This window comes from Pangasianodon hypophthalmus, chromosome 23 (genome assembly GCF_027358585.1).
Source record: "Pangasianodon hypophthalmus isolate fPanHyp1 chromosome 23, fPanHyp1.pri, whole genome shotgun sequence".
NCBI lineage: Eukaryota > Metazoa > Chordata > Actinopteri > Siluriformes > Pangasiidae > Pangasianodon > Pangasianodon hypophthalmus.
The window spans coordinates 5210940-5235117 of NC_069732.1; the positions used below are offsets into that span (position 1 = coordinate 5210940).

At 39.1% G+C, this 24178-nt stretch overlaps 1 protein-coding gene across 3 annotated transcripts in view; it reads left to right on the top strand.

The window, feature by feature from the left end:
* The window catches only part of olfm2a (olfactomedin 2a), a 111232-nt gene extending 89530 nt beyond the window's left edge, over positions 1-21702 (top strand). For all 3 annotated transcript variants that reach the window (XM_026945958.3, XM_026945957.3, XM_026945959.3), the window contains exons 3-6: positions 4861-5016; positions 11921-12140; positions 16747-16853; positions 20682-21702. In XM_026945958.3, the coding sequence (XP_026801759.1) occupies positions 4861-5016; positions 11921-12140; positions 16747-16853; positions 20682-21356 (1158 nt within the window). In that variant the 3' untranslated portion in view covers positions 21357-21702. The remainder of the gene's footprint in view (positions 1-4860; positions 5017-11920; positions 12141-16746; positions 16854-20681) is intronic.
* The last annotated feature ends 2476 nt before the right edge of the window (positions 21703-24178 follow it).

The following is a 24178-nucleotide window of genomic DNA, read 5'->3' on the forward strand; positions in this document are numbered from 1 at the left end:
GCCGTGAAATTGGATTTATTTAGTCTTCCCCTTGAATTCTTTTCCCTTTGTCCCCATCTGACTAAGATTAGGAGAGAAACATAATAAAAAAAGTTAAAAATAATCCAAAAAGCAGGAAATGGAACACGCACACACACACACACACACACACGCGCGCACAATGTCACACAGTCTTTCTACCTCTGTGAGAACACACACATTATCACAAATGTCTTACTTGCTGGTGAAAACACAAGCTTAAGTCTATAAAGTAATGAGAACACTGTTGCTAAGCAACAGGAAAATATGGACGCTGCACAGGAAAGAGAACTAATGACAGAGCCTTATGATTTCGCTAGCTAGCACGTAGCGGTGAAGTCTTACGTTATAAGGGGCAATGTAAAGGATAAGTGACAGTGGAAACAAGACCAAATTGTTAAGAATATCAACATTTCTCTCAGATGTGCTGATAAATTACTAAAAATAAGGCTTTATGACTAAATTTCACTGTAGTGGACTTTTTAGCATCTTAGCATCAAAGATGGAAACTAGCTATTGTTTTGCAAATAACAAGTGGAACCAAGACAAAATTGTCAAGAATATCAACATTTCCCTCAGATGTGCTGTTAAATTACTTTTAAAAAAGACTGTACAACTAAAATCTCACTGTAGCGTACTTGTTAGCATGTTAGCATCAGAGACGGAAATAAGTTACTGACTTGCAAATAACAAGCAGAAATGACAAATTGTCAAAAACATCCACATTTTTCACCTATGTGTGTTGTTAAATTGCTTTAAAAAAGAATCCATGACTAAAATTTCACTATAATAGGCTTCCTAGCATCAGAGATGGAAAGTTATTGTTTTGCAAATAACAAGTCTAAGTGTTGACACTCATGTTCACTATGCATGAAATTAAATATAAATGTGGAGAACATAAATGGATTTTTGACCAAATTATTTTGATCAGTGGATGTCACTAAAAAAAAAAAAGGAAAGACACCTATTCAGTTAAATAGTACGCTGTGCCACTGCATCACAACATAAGCTATCAGAAAATCTTGTGAACAGGGTTTAGGTGGAATCTGATAAACAGGTGAGCATGACATAATTTTTAAGCAGTAAATACAGTGGAACAAAATATCAAGTCTCCATTATCTCTCTACAGTAGGAATGTAACTGAATATGAATACATTATTCAGATTGAACAGATAATGCAACCTAAATAAACATATGAACAGTAGGTGCAGTATTCCGGGTTTTTTCTGAGTTTTTGGTTTTGTTTTTAGAAAACTTGCCAGAAGGCTACAGAAAAGGTGTGTGCGTCAGGACTATGATCCCACAGGATGAAACAAAAAAAAGTCGCAAGGTTTTTACTTTTATATGGAACATTAAATGACAACTTGTGGAAGTTTGTAGGGAGGGTTGCCAGGGTTCAGCAAAATTCCCACCCCAACTACAACTCAAAAACCGAAAAGGGTTTTTCCGTTGTTTCTCAGTCTTTTCATAAGAAACAAATTAAGTGTGGTACACATTTCAGATTTGCAGTATATATCTGCAATACATGGCAATTATATGCTGAACCTGGCAACCTTGCTCTCAGAACAAAGACTGCATTCATTAATGTGATACTAAAAGGGGAAGCACTATTAGTTTTTTTTTTTTTTTCCTTCAACAGTGCTTTGCTCCAGTAACCTGACCTAGCCGGTGCCTTAGTGAGCTCCGAAATAAAACCATATTTCTACCCTATATCTGCCCAAACAATAGGAATATGCTTTCATCATATACTGAGCCACAGCTCCATTAAAAGCACTAAACAGATACAGATAATGGCATTGCATTACATCCCTAATATACAGAGGTTTTCATTAATCTAAATGGTGGACTGGCTAGCTGATTACTGTTGGAAAAAAAATTACAGCTTAAGTTTAGATGAATTTATCTAATACTTCTTATGAGGAGATTAATATAAAAACATACCATTAATTAAACCTATATCTAGACATTTAACTAATTTTAGTCTTGAAGTGTTTGGGGCCTCATGGTGGTGCAGTGACTAGCATTGCTCTCTCATATCTCCAGGGCTCCTGGTTCAATCTTGAGCTCAGGTTACTGTCTTTGAGGCATGTTCTTTCCATGTTCACTTTCCATATTCATTTTTTTCCACCTCAAAAAAAACGTGGTGGATTGGCAACTCTAAATTAAACCTAGGTGTGCATGTCCGTGTGCTGCTGTGTGATGGACTGGCATCCCATATCACTTCCAGTCTTCCCAGGATAGGCTCTGGATCCACAGTGACCCAGACCAGGATAAAGAGCTTACTGAATGAATCTGCACAATCTCTTAAGTCTTATATTTGTTTTATGATAATCTCATAATAGAGAAAATATTAGATCAATTTGCTTATATTAAGATGTTTTTACATGCAAAGATATATTTTTTGCAGTGTACCATATGTCGTCTTCATGTAAACTTTTTTTTTTTTTTTGTTAAATATCTCTCTCACTCACACACACACACACACAGATTGCATCGAAGGACAATAGTGTACTGACCATTACAGTGAATCTCAACACTAATGAGGACACGATGGCGTTTGTGCTGAGGGAAAGGAATCTATATGGCAGTATCGCCCAAGGCTGCTTATTATGTGCCATGCAAGGAGACCTGAGATAGCATAAGGAGAAAAAGAGGAGAGTGTGAAATCGGAGGGATAGAGAAAAAGAAAGAAGAGAGGTGATGCTATGGAGGAGGCGTGTTGTTGATTCAACAGACCTGCAGTTTAATCAATGGGGTGCCTCTGTGAATGAATATTAACCTCTGCTCCTGTTATCTCCTAATCCATCTCTCTCCTGCCTCGCCTATCTGATTTTCTACTTCATCAACATTTTCGTCTTCTCTGCTTTATCTCTCCATCTCCAAGTCTATATTTCTCTCCATGTAGCCCGATTGTGGTCACACACTTCCTCTCCAAACTGCTGCCATTAAAATTCCACACATGCCGCAAATACGTCATGTGAAAGCTTGCCATAATACAGCTGACCAACTCTTCAGACTGACAGGAAAAGAGAAAAAGGCAGAGGGTGTCCAGGGTATCTAGACATTGATGTCATGTTCAGGTGGAATGGCTATACCCTGGGAGCTGAAATGAGACGGTAAATAGAAGAGGGAGTCTGAAGAAATCGATGAGCACCTGAATCCACCTCTTTTTTTTTTTTTTAGACTGGTAGCCATTTACTATACACACATAGTCACTCTCTGTCAGCCAATAAATACCTGTCTAGCACATGCTCAATGAGATTCCCTGAAACCTGCCAACCCAGTTGTGTAGTGCCAAAGGCCATAAATGTTAATGTAAAATGAGAATAATGAGTAGTAACGGAAAGAGGGCGTAAAGTAAAACATGTACACAGAAAAAAAAATTAGAACAATAAAACCATGCATATTGGATATATTGCTGATTTTTGATCACCAGTACTGACACTTGTTTCCACGTAGCTGACATTTTCTTTTTTTGATCAGCTGCTTCTCAACCAAACAGTGTCTTTAAGCACTTTCTAAATTACATTAGCAATATATGTTTTGTAAAGCATAGTGTAGATTGTACTGTAGGCCTACTGAATCTTTTTTCATTCATGCGTCTTCAGTAATCACTCTGTCCTAGTCAGGGTCACGGTGGACCTGGAGCCTATCTTGGGAACACTGGGCGTGAGGCAGGAATACACCCTGGATGGGACACCAGTCTGTCACAGAGCACTGTACAAACACACTCACACCTAGAGGCAATTTAGAACATACAAGTAAACCTACCAGCATGTTTTTGGTAGGTGGGAGGAAACCAGAGAACCCAGAGAAAACCCACATGAACATGGGGATCACACGTGAACCTTTGCTGTTACCCGAGCTCAGAATCAAACCAGGACCCTGGAACTGGACCTAATAATGTGAAATACTACATAAATTTGCCTTTATTCTATATTCCACTGTAATCAGCTAACCACCCATTCTGTCTCTATGTAATCTTTTTCTGTCCATATTTTCAGCCGCTTTTCTCTTGTATCCGAACAGCTGAAAGAGAAAATTTTTCACTGGTATCTCTAATAAATACATTTAACTAATGATAACTATATACATGTCTAATGTTGGCTAAGTCAAACCTACATTTATAGATGTGATTTCACATTAATCAACTCAAAACATTCTCCATTTACCTTGACAGAAAGCGAGTGTGCCACATGAGAGCATGTGTCAAACGGGAATGTCGAGTCGAGATAAGAGCACCAGCTGTAAGATTACTAATATGATATGGGGAGAAGGGGATGGGGCAAGTTAATGTAGGAGAGTTCAGAACGCCTACGCAATCAGTCCAGATTCATGTCGATTGGCTGATCTATAGTTTTTATTAGGGGGGAACAAAAGACATTTTTGACTTATTTAAGAGTGATGACTTCAGTGTTAAAGTGTAGAGCCCCTACACCAAATGTGTGAATGTTGGCAGGACAGGAAGCTCATACACACACACACACACACACACACTATGAAATCGGATAAAGTGTGTAGGGAGCTCAGGCAGCAGCTGTGAGGCTCGAACACCTCTGTCTTATGAAACACACACTAATGAGGACACCTGGGGTCAGTCCCTCTCAGCACGAGATCTCAAGGATGCCTTCAGAATATAACAGCTTCTACTGGCTCCTTTTATAATAACACTCTATACTGTGTGTGTGTGTGTGTGTGTGTGTGTGTGGAGCTGATGTCTCTACATCTTCTAGCGCTGAAAGCTCTTGAGGCCACATGATCCTTTCAGACCCAAACAAACTCGAAGGCTTAACTCACAGTGACCTCACTGTGTATGTGTGTGTACTTGTGTATGATTGACAGGTCCAGAACATTACCCAGTCTATGGAGGTGCTGGATTTAAGGACATACCGGGATTTACAGTACGTCAGGGACACGGAGAACCTAATGAAAACAGTGGATGGCAAATTGAAGACGGCTTCGGAGAACCCACGCAGCCTCAACCCCAAGAGCTTTCAGGTATCAAGTCCATATTTATTGTAATTGCATTCATATAAACACTGAGAAACCATATCCATATCTATATTTACAGTGAGATGAAATATTGAGCCTCCAGTATAATAGGTTTTACCTGAGTTGAAATAAGATGGAAGTCTGGCAAGGAAAATCCAGACGACAACAAATTGTTATATAATATATATATATATATATATATATATATATATATATATATATATATATATATATATATATATATATATATATATATAAAACTGCAACCTACTGGTACAGTGTTATTTTTTGGTACAGTATTATTTTTATAAAATATTGGTACAGTATTATTTTTTGTGTATTAAAAATACAGAAATACACTTTGTACAGCAGATGAGTAGAGCCAGCTAATAAAGTTAAGATTTGCGTTCTGGTGGATGAAATCTAATGCTATTTCATTCGTTTACCCTCAGTATCCATTTTTTCCACTAGAGATTATTCAGAAATGACATTGGTGTCCTGAAACAAATCACACAGGGTTGATTATACTTTCATTTCTAAACTGTTTCTGACCCATGAATGTTAATCGGCTATAAGATATTTCTCCTGTGTGTTGGTAAGAGGTTAACAAAGCTATGATCATAGCAGTTTTGCCCGCTAGCTAGCATTGAACTCATCATTCACCACAGCACTACCTTTATGAATTGAAGTTGCACAACTGATCCAATATGTCACTTATTGTCCTTTATGTACAAAGTGTGTTTCTATATTTTCAAAAACTAGCATCCAGCTCACTAAATAGTATAACTTGTTAGCTAAAAAAAACCACAGTCATGACTAATAAAGAACATTATGGACCCTCCAGTAATAACATATGTTTTATTTTTAATATAAACATACCAAAAACAGAAATGTCACTCAGGTGTTTGGAAGCTGCTCTAAAATCCACCAGACTCGCAATAGCATGATACAATGAAACTAATGCATTTTGATAACAAATGACATACTGATATCTTTCTAGAACCATCAAATGCACAGAAATATAGCAACGTAGTGGTTCAAATGTCAGAAATACTACCCATACCTGCCTACAACATGTTGTGTAATTGTATCTCATCTGTTTTCATTTTTAACTTTAAATCTTTCAGGACCTGTCAGTGAGTCTAGACTTGCATTCATCTTACAGACCTTTCCTTATAACTGTACTATAGTTACTCCATACTGTGCTTTAGGATTAATAACCAATGTGAATAACAAACCAGGACTTTAAGAGGTTGAAAAACTATGGGTCGTATTCAGAGTCAATGAATTTTTCCATTCAGATTAAACAGATAACCTGTGCATAGTTCACATCTTCGAGGTTGTCAGATGTTTCCTGAGTAGAAGCGTCTGAGATGGGGTTTTCACAACACGCTGCCACTCTTACAATCGTCAAATATTTTATAGAGGAATACGCCTCATAGATTAAAAAAAAAAAAAACAGTATAGCAGTAGAGGTGTATGTGCATGGACTCCAATTTTAGGAGAATAACAGCACACTGAATACATGGGACAGTAAAAAGAAATTAAAAACAGAATAACAGGAGCAGCATCATGATAAACTGGGTGCCATAAATACTGTATGCAAAGCTGTGCAATCTTACTGTGCAAATGACATTAGATTGTAAATCATTTTACCAAGAACAGCTCAGTATCTCTCCCATCCTAAAGAACCTTAGAACCTGAACCTGAAAACATCCCTGATTAAGCTCATGTAAAGTTTGGTGACCAGCTGAAATGTTGAAACTGGTGAGTCCCTATGCTGTATACACAGCTCTTTGGAGAGATACATCAGAAATAGCAGAGACGCACAAACACTAAAGACCCACACAACTGATTACTGTGTTTAATCAAGCCCTTTAGCACTGCTCCTTAGAGGGATTTCAAAGGCATTTAAATGAGGACCTAAAGCAAGATTTAGAGTTTCTTTCTTCAATAAGCAAGCATACATGCGTGAGTCTGTGTTTGTGTGGATAAAAGCCTTTCTCTGCTTCTGCATCCTTTTTAGTGATAAGCCACAAATATTAACAGTTATGCCCCACTTATCTCCCAAAGACTAAGAAGGGCCTGTGATTAGTGCATTTTTTCATCTTCTTAAAACCATGTCGTATTCGGTGACCCACTCATCCTCCAGGATCCGAGATTAGCCTGAGCTCTAGTGCGTGTGCTAAAGCAGGCTTTAATATTCTGACCAAGTCCTTCTTGCCTAATGATAGGAGGAGAGCCTGGGATAGTGTGTCTGCCTCAGGGGTCCCGTCATCTATGAGCCTAAACTCAGTCATGTCAGTCCACCTCTCTCACCATCATTCCAAAGAGAATTATTCAAAACATGTCCTCAAAATCGCAGTTCATCTGTCAATAAATTTTCAATGAATAAAGAATAAAAGTCAGTTTTTGAGGGAAGTCTTGCTGTGGTGCTGTGCGATGGTTCAAAGGGCCAGTCTGCAGAAGGCAGGCTTTATTGTACCACGAGCAACTGATGAATGTGGGGAGCTCAAAGTTGCCTGTGGCAGGCCAGCAGATTAATGAGACCAAATTTTCATGACTCAAAATGGGAAAATGAGATTTATGATGCAGCGCCGCTGGTCTGAGAGGCGCTCCATCACCAGATTTACAACAAACCTTAACAAGGAAGAAGCAGCCACACCTCCGCTGGCTACCAATAGTATCGATACACACCTGATTCCTCATTCCCCTTTAGATCCCTAATCCTGTTCATGATGTGTACATGACCTTGTACAGTGGAGTGGCTATGTTAGACCCAATAACTTTATTTGGGTGGCAAAATACTAATCCGTATCTATAGAAAATGACTCAATGTGGCTCCCCCTATCTGTGTGTGGCCTGAGTAGGAGTCCTGTTGTCATCTAGCAAACTGCTAAAAAGGCATAGTGAACATAACATTAGGCTAAATCTTATGAAGTATGCTAGCATTATGAAGTCAATATCATTAGCTAACTGTAGCTAATATAATATGGTGTGGTCAGTGGGGCCAGAGAATAGTTTCACTTCTGTTATCTAGCTACATGAGCTTGTCCCTTTGGGACATTACACTTGTTGACAATGCTCACCATTGGACAATGAAATGAACTTTGATATTTCCCAGATACATTGTAGTGGGCATTCCAAATTTACCAAGTCCTTTAGTTTCACATCATATGACATTGGTAACCACAACAACAACTACAACAACAACAATAATAGTAGTGTCTGAGGTGACCATGCTTTATGCTACAATGGCACTGGCCACCCCTTAGTGATGCCCATGATGGTGCTCCACAATTCCCTTTCTTACACCCCAACTGAAAGAGCTGATGGAGCTTGAAATGAAGAGACCAGTCCTGGCACTTTAAAAGAGGAATACTGTTCAGCTGAGTTAGCAGACACATTCTGATCAAAAGAGGTCAAATCAGAGGTTCATTGGAGATCACTTCTGCAAGGCTGGCACCACTCTGAATTGGAGAGGAAAGAGGGATTTTGAGTGAAGTGAAAAGCTGAGGAGGGAAAGTGATCATCTTGAGTTCACTGAGTGCCAGTAATCACTGATTAGAGAAATCATCAAGCCCACTGATGCACTCCACTTATTTCTTCAACATGCCGAATAATTGCGTACATTTGGAAAAGCGTCCTCAGATGGTATCATACTTGTATTTTTTCCCACATGCAATTTAGTATGTTTGATCAGTGTTAAAGCTGTTTTTGAACCCAGGTGTGGACCAGGAAACTGATCTGTTGTCCTTCTAAAACCAGAGGTGCAGACTCAGGTACAGCTTGAACCACATGTGATGGCATTACACTTACAGATCAGGGAGTCAAATGATATATATGGTTCAATTTGCTATGTTATTTCCTGTTTTAGTCAGCACAGTGGTGCAGCAGGTAGTGTTGCAACCTCACAGCTCCAGGTTTGCCAGGGTCACTCGTTTCTGAGCTCGGGTTACTGTCTGTGTAGTGTTTCACATGTTCTCCCAGTGTCCACGTGGGTTTTCTTGGAGTTCTCCAGTTTCCTCCATCCTCTCCTCATTCCAGTAGGTGGATTGTCTATGATAAACTGCCCTGCAATGGACTGGTGTCCAATTCAGGGTGTATTCCCACCTTGAGCCAAGTGTTCCCAGGATAGGCTCCGGATCTGCCACATCCCTGACCAGGATAAGGCAGTTAGTGGAGATAAATGAATGTTAAGTTTGACAGTGGCTGGGAAAAGGGATGGCACAAGATGGGATGTCTTGTCTGTCAAAATATGGATACATGGATCAAAGAAGGCATTCAATTGCAAATGACAACAACTCAAAGAATTTTTGTACAGTTTGAACTTGAACTGTTGGCCACTGGTGAGCAAAAGTAAAGAAACGTTGAATGGTATAAACTTGATTCTCAGTTGGTAAGATGTTGCAATGATTAAACCATGCACCAATCTACCCAGAATTGATCTTGCATAGAGACCTGAGCATGGACTCGAGTGACAGATTTGACAGAAGCATTTAACAGCCATGGGTTGTAACACCAGGCAGAAGAAACACAATCTAGAATGAAAATGCTGGACCTTGACATGTTCATGTTGTTGTGCCAGGAGCTCTGCCACACTATCCAGTCAAATGGCCTAAGGCATACACAGTCCCCTCTCTCCCAAAGCATGCCTTCGCTGACTGCATGCTGTTTTGTACATTCATATTTGTTTTTAATTATTAATGCTATCTAGTGCTCCATCTGGTCCCAAGTCCTTTCTCAAAGTCACAGATGCCACAAGTGGATTTTTCCACAAGGGCTTACTAACTACGAACATTTTTCTACCAAGACAGAAACCAAATAAGTCTGTAGTGAGGACATCTTTTCAACAGCTGTGCGAAATCTGCACGGATGGTCATCAATCTGAAACGAGTCGGCATTGTGATGGCTCATGCCTCAGTGCGCAGTGAAGTCATAACAATATGCAGTGACATGATACTAAAAGCAGAAACTGAACCATGAGCCTTCATGACACTTTTTTTAATAAATCCACAGCAGACAGTTCAACTTGACTGTAGACTGATTGTTGATTGTAGCTTAGTGCAAATGTAATTTTCTGCTAGGCTCAAGTTTACAAACTACTCATTTTACATAGTTCCAAATAGCATATAACTTAACTAGGGGTTTAATGCAGTGCCACTATCTGTATCTGTATCTGTTTATTGCTGCAAATAATCAGAGCTGAATCTGTATTCGGATTTAAACCTAAAGTTTGTGTGCCATTTTCTAACAAATTCATATTTGTATCTGTTAATTATGAATAATGTATTCGTATTTGGTTACATCACTACATTACACGTCCCCATGGTAGTTGTAAAGTCATCACCATGTACTGCTACTTTTGTCTGCTGATCACACTGCTGTGCTAAATTTCTGTTCACAGTGCACAAGAACCCCAAATTGAACACTTCCAACCCAAGAACCTTGAATAGCTTTACACAATTTATTACAAAGCACAATCCATTTCATTTGTTTATTTATCTACTGTTGAACTATGACCAATCCTCACGGTCCTCAGCCTCACATTCTGGAGTACGATCCTGATTTTGGATTACTATCTGTGTGGAATTTCCAATGATCTTCCTGCATCCACATCGGTTTCCATCGGGTTCTGCCAAAAAAAAAAACAAAAAAAAAATGCTGGTGTATATGTGGAGATGAAGTCACTTGCCATCCAGGGTGTTGCACCCAGTATTCTGGATAAACTGCAACCATGACCATGGGAAAGTGCTGAACTTCAGATACTTTACTGCATGTAACAATAATGGATGTAGTGTTTCCTGTTGATACTGGATTGGTATACTGGATACTGGAGTGTAGTCATAAGAAATTGCAAAAGTCTTAACCTAAACCTAAGACCAAAGATGAAGTCTGTGATGGTTTTACTTACTACTGGCTATGATACAACCAGAATTCTATACACCCCCAGTTTTAAACCGAACTCTCAACATATAGATTAGGACAGACTTCAAGTTAAACCCTAAACCTTTGAGTTAAAGTGCTTTGAGTTAAATGGCTTCTTAGCTGTGATTTGAGTCTGTATGTTGATGTATTTCCTTCTGAAACAGAAAGTCAGAGTGACATCATGTTGAAAGGCCACATCCCTGCGAAATCTACACAAACCTGTGAGTAGCTTAGTTGAGCTAGCTACAGTAAACATGCAGAACAATGAAGTGATTAACGAGAGCCATTTACTTGCAGTTCCTGATGAAACTCGATAGTGTATAAAGACGGAATCACATTCTTGCTCAGTCTAAGGAAGCAACATATTCCAGCATTCCAACAGCCCCAAGTTGGATAATATAACAAATTCCTTCCTCTTCCAAAAGAATAAACTCCAACCATATTTTTCCTTAATCAAGAGATTGTTGGAATTGGGTATAGTGTGTGGAAAGTTGCACAGCAAAAAACCACACAGATGAACCTTATCTGCTGCTAACACACTGCTACTGTAGAGCAAGCTCCACCTCCGGGGGTATGACATATGGTTCTGTTTTTGTTTCCACATATAGTATAATACTGGTGTCCATAAGACTAAGGGACGGGTACAAAAAGTTCTGAAACACCAATTTAGATTAAAGGGGCACTTTAAAGACATTCAAATTTACTTCTTTCAGTTGAACCTGATATTGTAGCATATAGCATATTGGAAATGGAATCAGATGTACACTTTAGTCTTGAATAGCTGTTCCTTGTTTTGCTTCACTGAAGGTGATATTGAGGAGTGTGCATATCTTCCCTACCCTTTCTAGGCTGCATGGGATTGGACATAACCAGTGAACTGCAGCCAATTTTCCGTTTGGTTTCTTATCTTCCGAAGAACTGAACCAATAATAGAAATGAAATGAGATGAAGCCTAACTGTTTCTTCTCTATCTATCTACTAGGACCTAAAGGACAAGGTGACCCAGCTACTCCCCCTGTTGCCGGTGCTGGAGCAGTATAAGACGGATGCGCAGATGATCCTGCGGCTCAGAGACGAGGTGAGGAACCTGTCACTGGTGCTCATGGCCATCCAGGAGGAGATGGGAGCCTACGACTACGAGGAGCTCCGGCAGAGAGTCCTGTTGCTGGAGACACGCCTTCACTCCTGCATGCAGAAACTGGGTGAGAACGAGGGAGAGTGTTTTGTGTGGGTGCGGAGTGAGTGTCATCACGTTATTAACACTCATATTCACACTGATAACTGTGAGGAAAGCCCTAATGCCAAATAGAGAACCGATTATCTTCAAATTATGAACTGATTATCTTCAACTTTGAAGCTTTTCATATGACTATAATTACCTAAAGATGAACATTAACTTTTGCGTCAATTGCCTCGCAGTGTTAATCCAAGCCATTTGCCGTTGTCTCATTAGTCTCTAGGTGCAGAACTTCACAGCTTTAATCAATGGAAAAAATTATATAAGGAACATATAACTCTATATATTCCCTTCCATTGCTAAATGAGTCCATTTCCTATTCTCCTTTATTGCCTAACAACATGGGCCAAGTGTGAGAAGCCTGTGACAGCTTTTTAAATCTTTTTTGGACACTGACATGTTTTCAGTTTGTTCCTAAAGGTTCTGTGGGACACAACAAATGGTACACCTCCTCCTGGTAACCCTAACCCTAACCTCCCAAAAGAACCCTTGAGGAACCCTTTGTTTTGCTAGCATAAAGTTCACTGGCTCCATGTTATAACAAAACTCAAGCTCAAAGCTTTTTGTCCTAGTATGGGTTCTGCAACATGCTGTCCATGTTCCTTGGTTTAGAACTACACCCAAATGCCACTTTTAGGGTACCTGGTGTGTCCTCTCCTGAGATCTAACCATACAAAATCTCTCTGCTTCAATATCCTCCATGGCAGTTTCTCCTTCAGTCAGAACAGCTCTCTCACAAAAATCTAAATAACAACTTATTCAGACAAGATCTAAAATGACATTTCTTTGTATTTCACAGCCCTGACATTTAACATTTATAGATTTTCTCAAGTTGGAATTCGTCCCTTTAAGTTACTGACTAGACAGCTCTTGCACTTGTTCGAACCAGCACTAATCTGTAATCACATTTTCTAGTTACCCTGGATTAGGGCCTCTGCTAAAAGATTAGACAGGGCTAAGCCCATCTCCCTGTTTTTCAAAGACAAAAATACATCAAAATAAGGTTTCATTTTTGGTATCATTTGGATTTTTTTTAAAAATTTTTTTATTTATTTATTTATTTAGCTGTTAACAAATGCCTTGGATTATTTTGGATTTTTGTGGAACTGAGCACTACAGCACCACCAGTGGTTGTAGCAAAAATAAACAAAATGGACTGAAGAAGTAAGAAGCGAGGCCTTGACTGATTTCTTTCTAACCCAGTCAGTGCATTCATGCAGCCTATTAGTGACAATCGTGTCAGACTAATATTTTTGAGACACATCTCTAACACGTTATCAGTGATTGAGAGTGATTCAGTGATTGAGATTGAGGTGCATGTGAAATACGTTCATGTGTGTAATTAATGTGAACGAGGTGGTTTATTTACATTATTTACATTTATCATTTTTTCCCCAAAATGCTTTTGGAAGAGAAAGTAAAACTAGATAGACTAAGCAAACGTTGTCAAGCACAGATAACAGAACTGTAAGTCTAGCGCTTTTTTTGGTTTGAATGAAAGTCTTACCACTTTTCTGTTTAACATGTTTTGTGTTCATTATGGACGCTGGGCATGAATTAGAAATCATAAATGCAGCCGCCTAAATGTTTTTAAGTGTGCTTTTATAATAGTTTGCCTCACATCATTCTTGTCAAGGCATCAATGAGACCTCGTGATATAATGCATTGCTCAAACTTAATAGCTTCACTTTCAAGATATTGATGGATATTAGATTTTAGCCCTCACATCTAATATCATGACCAGCCATCACTGCAATAGGATTCTTAGGTTTGAAGGAGTAAGTGACCTTTGAAATATTTGACAACCAAGCAAAAATGGCATAGTGTGAGTCACCAGACTGGATATTCTTACAGACATTTGCTGCTGATAGAGTCCAAACAGAAAACTTGCACTATGTTATAAGTGCTGTCTTTGGCAGCGTAGCTTCCGCTGCTTCAGCAGAAGTCCATCAAGCCACCCAGAAGTCTTCAATTAATGAACAGCACTGAGGTTAAATCAAACTGAAATGTACATATGTGTAGTTAGGAATGATAGACGGTGACCTAGACTTTGTTTTATGCAAACTGCACCTATACAATTAGAATTATGCAAATCCAAGCTAGCACATTTAGAATTATGCAGATTACCACATATAATTAGTGCTTACTCGCATTTGTATTCTAATCAGCCATTTAGCTTGCTTATTACTTCCAGGTTTCTTTTAATGACCAATAAAACTTTTTCATAAATCAATTACAGACATATACAAACACAAACACTGAGTCATCGTAGCTCAGCTAATCGCTTCAGAACTGGCTTTCCGAAACTCGCACTGGCATGTGACAAATTGTGTTGGTATATTTTTATCACAAACGCCATGCGCGTACAGATCATCTGAGAAAAGGTAATTTGTCCTCACTCAGGCATAAATAAGCTTGTATTATCAGCAACAGTCGCTGATTCTGGATGCAGGAGCTGCATACCTTTCATGTCATTTAATCTAATTTGGATATTTCATTGTTTAACCCTGTCAGACCTGCCGTCATGCTCTCATGTTGTCTTCAGAGCACGACAACATTGTGATTTCTTTCAGTGAGAGTGTTGCAGTTATTTTTCTGTGTAACTGAAGAAATCGGGCTAACTAGCAAGCACCATATGGTCAACATTTTCTATTGTCTATAATTATCTGAAAGAACTCAAACAAACCATTACAGGCTTCTGTTGGGTTGGAAATGGTTATGAACAGTATCTTATAAAGGGTGTAACAGGTGATCCTGGAGTACTTCTGGACACATTAATGGGATTTAAAGTTATCCAGCCACAATCTGATGGGTGCTTTGTGATAATAAACTGAGCTTTATTGGTCCTTCCATAGACCTAATGGCTGTGTGCAAGGAAACAAGAAAGCACTATCAGTAGCATTCATTTTTTTATCTAGATATAACTGGCAAATATTCCATCAAGATACAACAGTTCAGTTTATTACACACTGAACATATTCTCAATGTGTATACCCAGTGTACAGTGCAGTGTACTATTCATGTTAAAGCAGTTATTGAAGATGACTGAATGAATAAGTTATTATATTCTGGAACTGTATTCAAATCAAAAGTATTGGAAACCATTAAATTCATTAGATATTTGATGGAAATCTCTGCTGTAACATTCGTTCCGAGGCAGGAAGCAAGTGTGTAAACGCTTTACTAAGGCTTTAAAATAATCCTCATAATCCATGGCATTGGTCAAAACACAGGTAGGCAACATCAAATAAGGAAAATTTATAATCATAAACAAGAAAACAGGGATATGGTCAAAATCAGAAGACATGAAACATGAGAAATTGTAACACATAAACAATGAACAAAATTCCGCAATTAGACAAAGACACAGGAAGATATAAATAGACAAATTAATCGAAATCTAGAACAGAACAACTCGACACAATCTGGTATCATGCAAATGGCAGGGATGGAGACAATACATAAAAAGTACAATAAAAGTACATGCAGTGCACGTCATGCTGGGACAAGCACTCTAAAACCATATTTATTTATTTTATTTTTACATATTTATGAATTTATTTAATTTGTGCTTCTGGTGAAACCCCTAAGCTTCTAGATTGAACCTTTTTTAGAGACTCTAGTGGTTTCTGTAAAACACTTGTGTGGTGGCCTGGGAAATCCCTTCACCTGGTCAAATTTTGGCTTTTTCTTTAATATATAGTTCTGAAAACTACAGGCTTGCCTGAACTGAAATGTGTTTCTGTTTTGCAAATAAAGTTCTAACATTTTAAACTCAGTTTAAAGAGTGAAAAGGGAGAAAAAGATTTCATTCCGACTGGGGCTCAGGAGCATCGCAGTCACTTTGACAGCCAGAATATGATTACAAACTGAACTTATTTGACTTATGTCCATTTCACTTCAGCATATAACTATCAAAGCCTGCCATTTCTTAAAGTTGAGGTGTCTAAGAATGCTGTAGGCTTTTTTAATCTGATTTTTTTTATCTTTTTTTTTTTTTTTTTTTTTTTTTTTTTTTTTAATTCAAGATCAGGTTTCCCCATTAGAGAGGGTTTTAAATATAACACTTTAAGGAAGCTAAGAACATTTAACTGTTCAGAGAACACTTTATATAAGAAAGTGGGCCATTAAACAGTGAAACACAATATGCAATTCAATTCAGTTTTATTTGTACAGTGCTTTTAACAATGGACATTTTCACAATGCAGCTTTACAGAAATAAATGGATTCAAAAAGATATATTGTAAATATGTGAATTTATCCCTATTTATTGTAAATTTATATGAATATTCCTTTTTATTTTTTTTTTAGTTCCTATTACCTTGCATAGTACTTCCCCGTGTTGTATATTGTTCACCCTTTTTTATTTCACACGTACACTGTAGAGTGATAATTTACACATTTTTTGATCATGTGCCTCTGGGAAATAGCCAGTAAGGCTTTGTAGTATAATCTGTTATAATGTACAGTATATCAGTGTTTATTAATGCTGTTATAAATAGTAAGTGAAAAGCAGAAAGGGTTAACATTTTGTGTGTGTGTGTGTGTGTGTGTGTGTGTTACAAATCCAGGCTGTGGGAAGCTGACGGGTGTCAGTAACCCCATCACCATCCGCGCCTCAGGCTCTAGGTTTGGTTCCTGGATGACAGACACCATGATTCCCAGCTCTGATAACAGGGTAAGAGAGACTAAGCCATCAACTGTCCTGCAAATCACATGACCACTGCACTGAATCTCTGGAGATGGGAGAGCACTTACATGCACGTGTGCTTACACACACACACACACACACACACACACACACACACGCACATGCCCACATACGCTCTTACTCACACACACTCACACACATAATGAGTCTCCCACAGAGTCTGAGTCACGGACGCTGGAAAGCTGTTCTCCCGCATGGAGAGAGCTGAGTCACTGATAGATCACCATCTCTCCTCCTCTCCTCCTCTTCTCCACTCACGCCATCTCTTCCTCCATCTCTCACCTTTTTACACCCCCCTCTTCCCCCGTTCTCTCCATAGCCCCTCCTGTCCGAGCCTGATTAATCGTTCCATCACTGAGCTGGATATTAACAACTTGTTTAGGCTAAAGTTTGCCATAATTAGCAGCAGCTCCACAGCAGCCTGACACAGCACTTCAAGAAGATGATGTAGTAAAGCTTTTCCCTACCGGGTACCGCACATAACAAACAACCCAAAATAACTTCTGCAGGGGGAGACGAGAACAAAGACCGGGGGTAATAGATGAGGGGAAAATAGGAGCGAGAGAAGAGAAAAACAGGGCAGGAAAATAAAAAGGAGAGTGAGGAGAGGAACAAAGAGATACTGTGTTAAAGACATAAAAGCTTGGCTGAATAGGAACCTTTTTCTCCTAAATTATGATTTAATAAAATAAAATCCTGATGTTGGGTACTAAATCTGCCCAGAATTAAAATAGTGCAGCTGTTTTGTGAAAGAAAAAGCTACACTAGGATCTTGGTTTAACCCTATACACTAGTCTATCATCTCGATTCTCTAAAACATCATATTGTTATTTGAGAAAATATCCGAAATAAGAATAATCATACATGAAGCTACAGTACTACATGCTACCCTGACCTTGAGACTGGACTATTAGGACATAAATCCATAGCCAGGGAGAAATAACTGGGGTTAAATGTTCTCTTCTGTCACATATCAATCTAAGACCTAAGTCTAGGCTTAGTAGACTGACATTATTGATCATTACGAATCAGCTCATAACACACTTCTTGTGTTTTGGTCATCAAAATTCAAGATGTTGTGTGTTTTTCAATTCATCTAACATGCTAACTCAGTCTATCATGCACTATATTATGTTGTAAATATTGGGAGGCATTTTGGTTTTGAAAGACAGATGTATTTATGCTTGCATAACATAACATGAGATTGAAATCTGTTTTTATCCAGATAATCCCTATCCAGATACAATCTTGGCACTCAAGATGCATGAAACAGGCAGCTGTAGAGAGGAGGAGGAGGAAGTGTAGGGAAACTATAGCATTATTTATCCTCTGCCATGGTCTAAATCAGGGGCTGTGGATCCTGGCAAGGTATTTCAGCAGACCCAACCAAAAAAGGTTTCTAAACATGAACAACCTCGCCTTCTGTAGAAGATCCTCTGCTTCGATTTATCCAATCACATGCATTTATAAATTATTTAGCCGAAGGCAACTCATCAGACCAGAGACTAGTTACAAATATTAGCTAGAAACGGAAGAGTTTTCACAGCCATTCATAGATTTCTGATTTATTTACTCTCTCTGGTTTGATTAGGGAACTGACAACATATTTAAAATAAAGTTGAAAACTAAAACAATGTTTAAAGATGATTGGACAGAAAAGTGTGTGTTTATTCTCTGCATGTCACTGCATTTCAAAACCAAACTCAAAAGTAACACTATGAAGCAGAACAACCACTTCGAATTATGTTTTACAGCCATAAACTAATTATTAATGTATTAAAAGCCATTCGTTCATGATAGTCGATTATCTGGTAAGCAAGAATTTTTACATAACTGGACCTTTAGCTGGATGATGTGATGGATAATGTGAACAGCAAAGATCCCATGATCAGGTCTTTTGTCTCTGGACGGCATTTAATGACGGCATCAGTCAATGAAAACACATTAGCCCTTGTATCAAATACATTAATCACTTTAGTCAACATACAGTATAAATCAAGGAATTGCTAATAGCAGTATTGATCATACCAATCACACTGTCATCAAGTACATGGTGTCACCTGCCACAACAAAGAGTAACAGATGGTCATCTCCAGCTCAGAAGGCCACGGATGAGACCGCAGGCTGACCACAGGGCTCAAAAAAAAAAAAACCTCATTCAGGCTCAAACACGATGCTTAATGCAGCGTAATCCTGTCATACAACACATCACACCATGCCATCTCAAACATACATGAGCACTGGTAGAAGTGTGGAAATATGATGCTCACTCTCTGACTGGGAGATTAAAAAAAAAAGGGGGATTAGAAATGGAGAAGGGAGAAAAGGAGCAACCAAGGGAAATGGAAAATAGAGAGATGAAAAGAGTGGGCGATTTCTCAGTGGGACCTCATTATAGTGTGAAGGACGAATATGAGCGGCAAACAGTAGCCGTATCTGTCATCTTGCTCCGAAAGCTCCGTCACAGACAGCGTGAATATGAAAAGATGGAGATCTGTGCTGTGCAGTCTGTGGGATGCTTGGGTCGTGCAGAGAGAGAGAGAGAGAGAGAGAGAGAGAGAGAGAGAGTGACGGAGAGAGACAGATAGAGAGAGAGAGAGACAGAGAGAGTAGGAAGCATGGAGCGTGAGGAAGAGAGTGATGCTAACAGGATTGATTTGCTGCTGTGCGCTGGTAAAGGTCATGGTGCAACAGCAGCAGTGGAGTGCAGAGCACAGGAATATACGTACACAGAGAGAGAAAAAAAGATCTGTGGATGTGCCAACACACACACACACACACACACACACACACACACACACACACACACTGCACAGTTAGAGTCACCACAGGTGATAGGCTACACTTCTATTAAAATCAGAAGATGGTATCTGCACTTTTTTTTAACCCTCTGTCATTTTTATTTTTTCTCCAATCCTGCTTGCTTCTGCTTTATTTTCTAGACTTAAAGCAGAATACAGCTAGCAAACATTAACACAAAACACTGAAGTAAAGGACGTCCATATTAAAGACAGTTTGAAATATATATGAATGGTTAACAGAGGGCTGGTCGATATGACAATATCATATCAGTATTGTGTTAATTTACATCACAACACACTTTCATAACACTGACCAACTCAACAGTCATGGAAACATGCAGATAATTGGATGTTAACATCTAAGTTTTCCTTTTTTTTTTCATGTAAAATTTTTCAACATATCAACAATATCCCATGTCTTTAATGTGTTTCTGGAGAACATCCACCATACAAGTCCCTGAATTAGCTGTTAGTATACAAACAACAACGTATTAGAGCAAGTGGATTGATATAAATCTTCTGATTCGCCTTGCAGTCAGAGCTGCTGTTATAGAAAACTAATCAAAACCTTCTGACCAATCAGAATAGAGAGTTCAACAGACGGGCCACCCTTTGTTGCTGTTAACCTCCCTCTTATATTATTTGAATGGCGCCATTGTCCTTCTGCTGACTGTGTTGAATCCATATATCTTTCTGGATATCTAAACCACACAGAGACAAAGATAAAATGCATGTCTGAGTTCATCATTATGACTGCTGAAACCTTTTTTCCCAGCTAATCAACCTAATGACAGTTTTATTGAAACTGTCTGGGCCACAGAGGAGCAAATAAAAATTTGAACTCCATTTCATTTTCCGCTCTCCCTGCTATAAGATAACTCTGCCCTTCCATTCATTTTCCATCCTCATTCATTTTAATATCTCCATCTCTGGTTTTACTGTTGTCCTTCCCTCCGCTCACGGCTCTTCTCCGTCTCTTTCTTGCTTTCTCAAGGTGTGGTCAATGGACGGCTACTTCAAAGGGCGGCGTGTGCTTGAGTACCGCACCCTGAGCGACTTCATGAAGGGTCAGAACTTCGTTCAGCACCTCCTGCCTCACCCCTGGGCCGGGACGGGTCACGTGGTCTACAACGGCTCCCTCTACTACAACAAGTACCAGAGCAACATCCTGATCAAGTACCACTTTCGTTCACGCAGCGTCCTGGTGCAGCGCAGTCTGAGCGGTGCCGGCTACAATAACACCTTCCCGTACTCGTGGGGCGGCTCGTCTGATATTGACCTGATGGCCGACGAGAGCGGACTGTGGGTCGTTTACACCACCATCGCCAATGCGGGCAACATCGTCATCAGCCGCCTGCAGCCTGAGAGCCTGGAAATCCTGCAGACGTGGGACACGGGTTTCCCCAAGCGCAGTGCTGGCGAGTCCTTCATGATCTGCGGTACGCTCTACGTCACCAACTCGCATCTCGCCGGTGCCAAGATCTACTTCGCCTACTACACCAACACGTCCACCTATGAGTACACGGACATCCCATTCCATAACCAGTACTCACACATCTCCATGATGGACTACAACCCACGTGAGCGTGTGCTCTACACCTGGAACAACGGCCACCAGGTGCTCTACAACGTCACGCTGTTCCAGGTCATCAAGACCTCCGGGGACTGAGGCTGTCACTTATACATACACACAAAACACACCTGTGCATTACATATTTACCATACAAGTGTGTGTATATACATATAAACCCACAAACTGACAAGAAGGACATGACCATGACTGGAGCTTAGACTTTTCTTTTTTTCTTTCTTTCTTTTTTTTTTTTTACATTTCAATCTTCATAGAGTGCTATTATTCACATAATGTACTGAGAAAAGCCCACGGGCAGCAAGGTCGATGCCGATATACGAACTGAGCTTTTGTTTTTTTGTTTTTTTTTTCTTTTCTGTGACAAGTGAGCATGACACGTTTTTGATTTGTGGCCAAAAAAAAGAATAAACGTCTACCTTTAACATTTCAAAGAGCGTGTCTTTCATTTCACTTTGTTGAGGGAAAGGGTGAGAGGCACTGTGTGTGTTTTTGTTTTTCTTTCTTTTTTTTTTTTTTTTGTAGAATTGAGTTGAGGCATCCCACTTTTTCCTCTACAGCACCGGTTCCCCTGGTTTTCTGTGGCTCCTGCAAAAACTGTAGTAACGAAACGGCTCCATATAAGACCAGCCACTGCGAATGTACCTGACGAGGCTTCCTGACGAAAGTGTCAGTGTTTTGGGGGACTTTATGGCCCATGAAGGGCAGAGTGGAGAGGTGCTAAATGAGGACAGACGGAGAGATGGAGAGGGAAGAATAGAGGAATGATGATGAAGGCATTAAAATGCAGCTGTAGTGATGAGGTCAGGGACTATGCCAATACCCGCTGCTATAGCTGTGTTTGCTGCAAACTGTGTTTTTTTATTTTTTTTTTTTGTTAAAGGGAGTGGCCTCATTCTTTTGTTTAAAGCAGAAATGTAACTGAATATGAATATATTATCCAGATTGAACAAATAATGTGTCCTAAATGGATAAAAATACAGATACAAATAGGAGGTGGACTATTTGTTTATTTATTTATTTATTTATTTATTTTAGAAAGCATGCCAGTAAAGTTCCACATCTGGTTTGGACTACACATGTGCATTGATCCCGCAGGTTCTTAGTAACTGCCTAATGAGTGACATGGTGGTTTAAATCAGGCTATAGTTTGTCTAATTTTTTGAGAAACAGCTAACAAAATTTGTTAGCGGGCAGGTACAAAAATAATAACCCTGAGAGCAAGATTATAAAACAGCGTAGTTCATCACAGTCCATCACAATCTCTTGAGTGAGGTTGAGGAACTATCAGAGCCAGAATTCACACACTATGCTGACACTGCTGACATTTCTACCTCTGTTTTTTCTAGTGTTTCCAGAGGCGCAGTGGTATAGTTCATATTTCATACATTTAAAAAAAAAAAAGAAATACTTCTGTCTAGGCCACATCCACTTCAGGTTTAAATCCAAATACAGATACAGATACAGATAATTTGGAGCTAAACAGATCCAGATAGCAATAGTGTCATTGTGTTACACCACTAGCTGAAAGACTGCTTTCATTAATGACTACACTACAGAATTTTGCCCATTTTGAGGAGCCTGAGATCAGACTGTTCTTAAATAATTATCTTCCCAAATTATCCTGTGGCCTGGGGAGTGTACAAGCTAATCTTCACCCTTCCAACTAGTACTAACTTTTTGCTGCACAACAGGCACGCATTTACATTTTTAATCATTTAGAAGACACGTTTATCCACAGCAACTTACACTTAAGCTGAGCATATGAAGGTTAAGGGTCTTGATCAAGGGCCCAATAATGACAGCTTGGCAATGCCAGAATGGATTTGAATTCACAACCATCTGAGTAGTAGCTCAAAGTCTTAACCATTGAGCCACCACTTCATCCTGCAGCACCTGGTATACTCAGGCAGTCCTCCATCCAACTACTAACCAGACCCAAGAAAGGCTTAGCCATTGTCTGCTCTGTTTGGATCTAAAGTCCTCTTTGTTTATGAGAAACTCTGTGAGTTACCAGACTTTGAGTTGAGAAAAAAAATGTGCTGCTTCATTCTGTCAAATTCTTGTTGTGTAGCAGCTTTGAGGAATATAGGACAACTAAGGACCAAAAAAAAAAAAACAAAAACAAAAACATTAAAAGCTGTCATTATGTATAGCTTATGCATTTTTTGTAAAGGTCACCAAAACAGACAAATTACACATAAAAAAAAAAAAAAATCCCTGACACTTAAAAAGTGCTGACACTGGGGACTCCTTTCATAAATGTTAAATAAATGTCTCCTTGCTAAAAACTTCACCAAATCTCACACACATTTTTTTGTAATCCAATTATGTAGAGCAGCCACCATACAAGTCCCCTACAAGCTGTTACTATAGAAGCAGTACTGTATTGGAAAGAGCACATTAATATATCTGTGATTGGATGTACACTATCATCAGGGGCTGCTGTTATAGAAAAATAATCAACAACTTCTGACCAATCAGAATTGAGAATTCAACAACTCTGTGGTATAAATAATACTAATTAAAATGCACAGAGCCCTGATTGACTGGACTGGTAGCAAGGTGACAGAAAAAAAAAAAAAAAACTGAGACATGAACTTGGTGACACAAGTAAATTTATGAATAAAAATATAAGGACAAAATGAGACCTTAATAAAAAGGTATATGTAAAAATGTAAGGACTAATTGAGTAGGAGTAAGAGTACATAAAAAGTATTACAAATACAAGTACTTTTCACTTCTGCTTAAATCAGACACTGGGTTTGTTGGCCCTAATCTTGTATATTCTAGCCAGCTGTTTCTGTGCTCTTCCTGCAATTTTACTGATCTTTTTTACAATTTATAAAGGCAATATTCTGCTGAAGGTCTCATAAAAGAGAGCAACCGAGACTAGGAGGAGG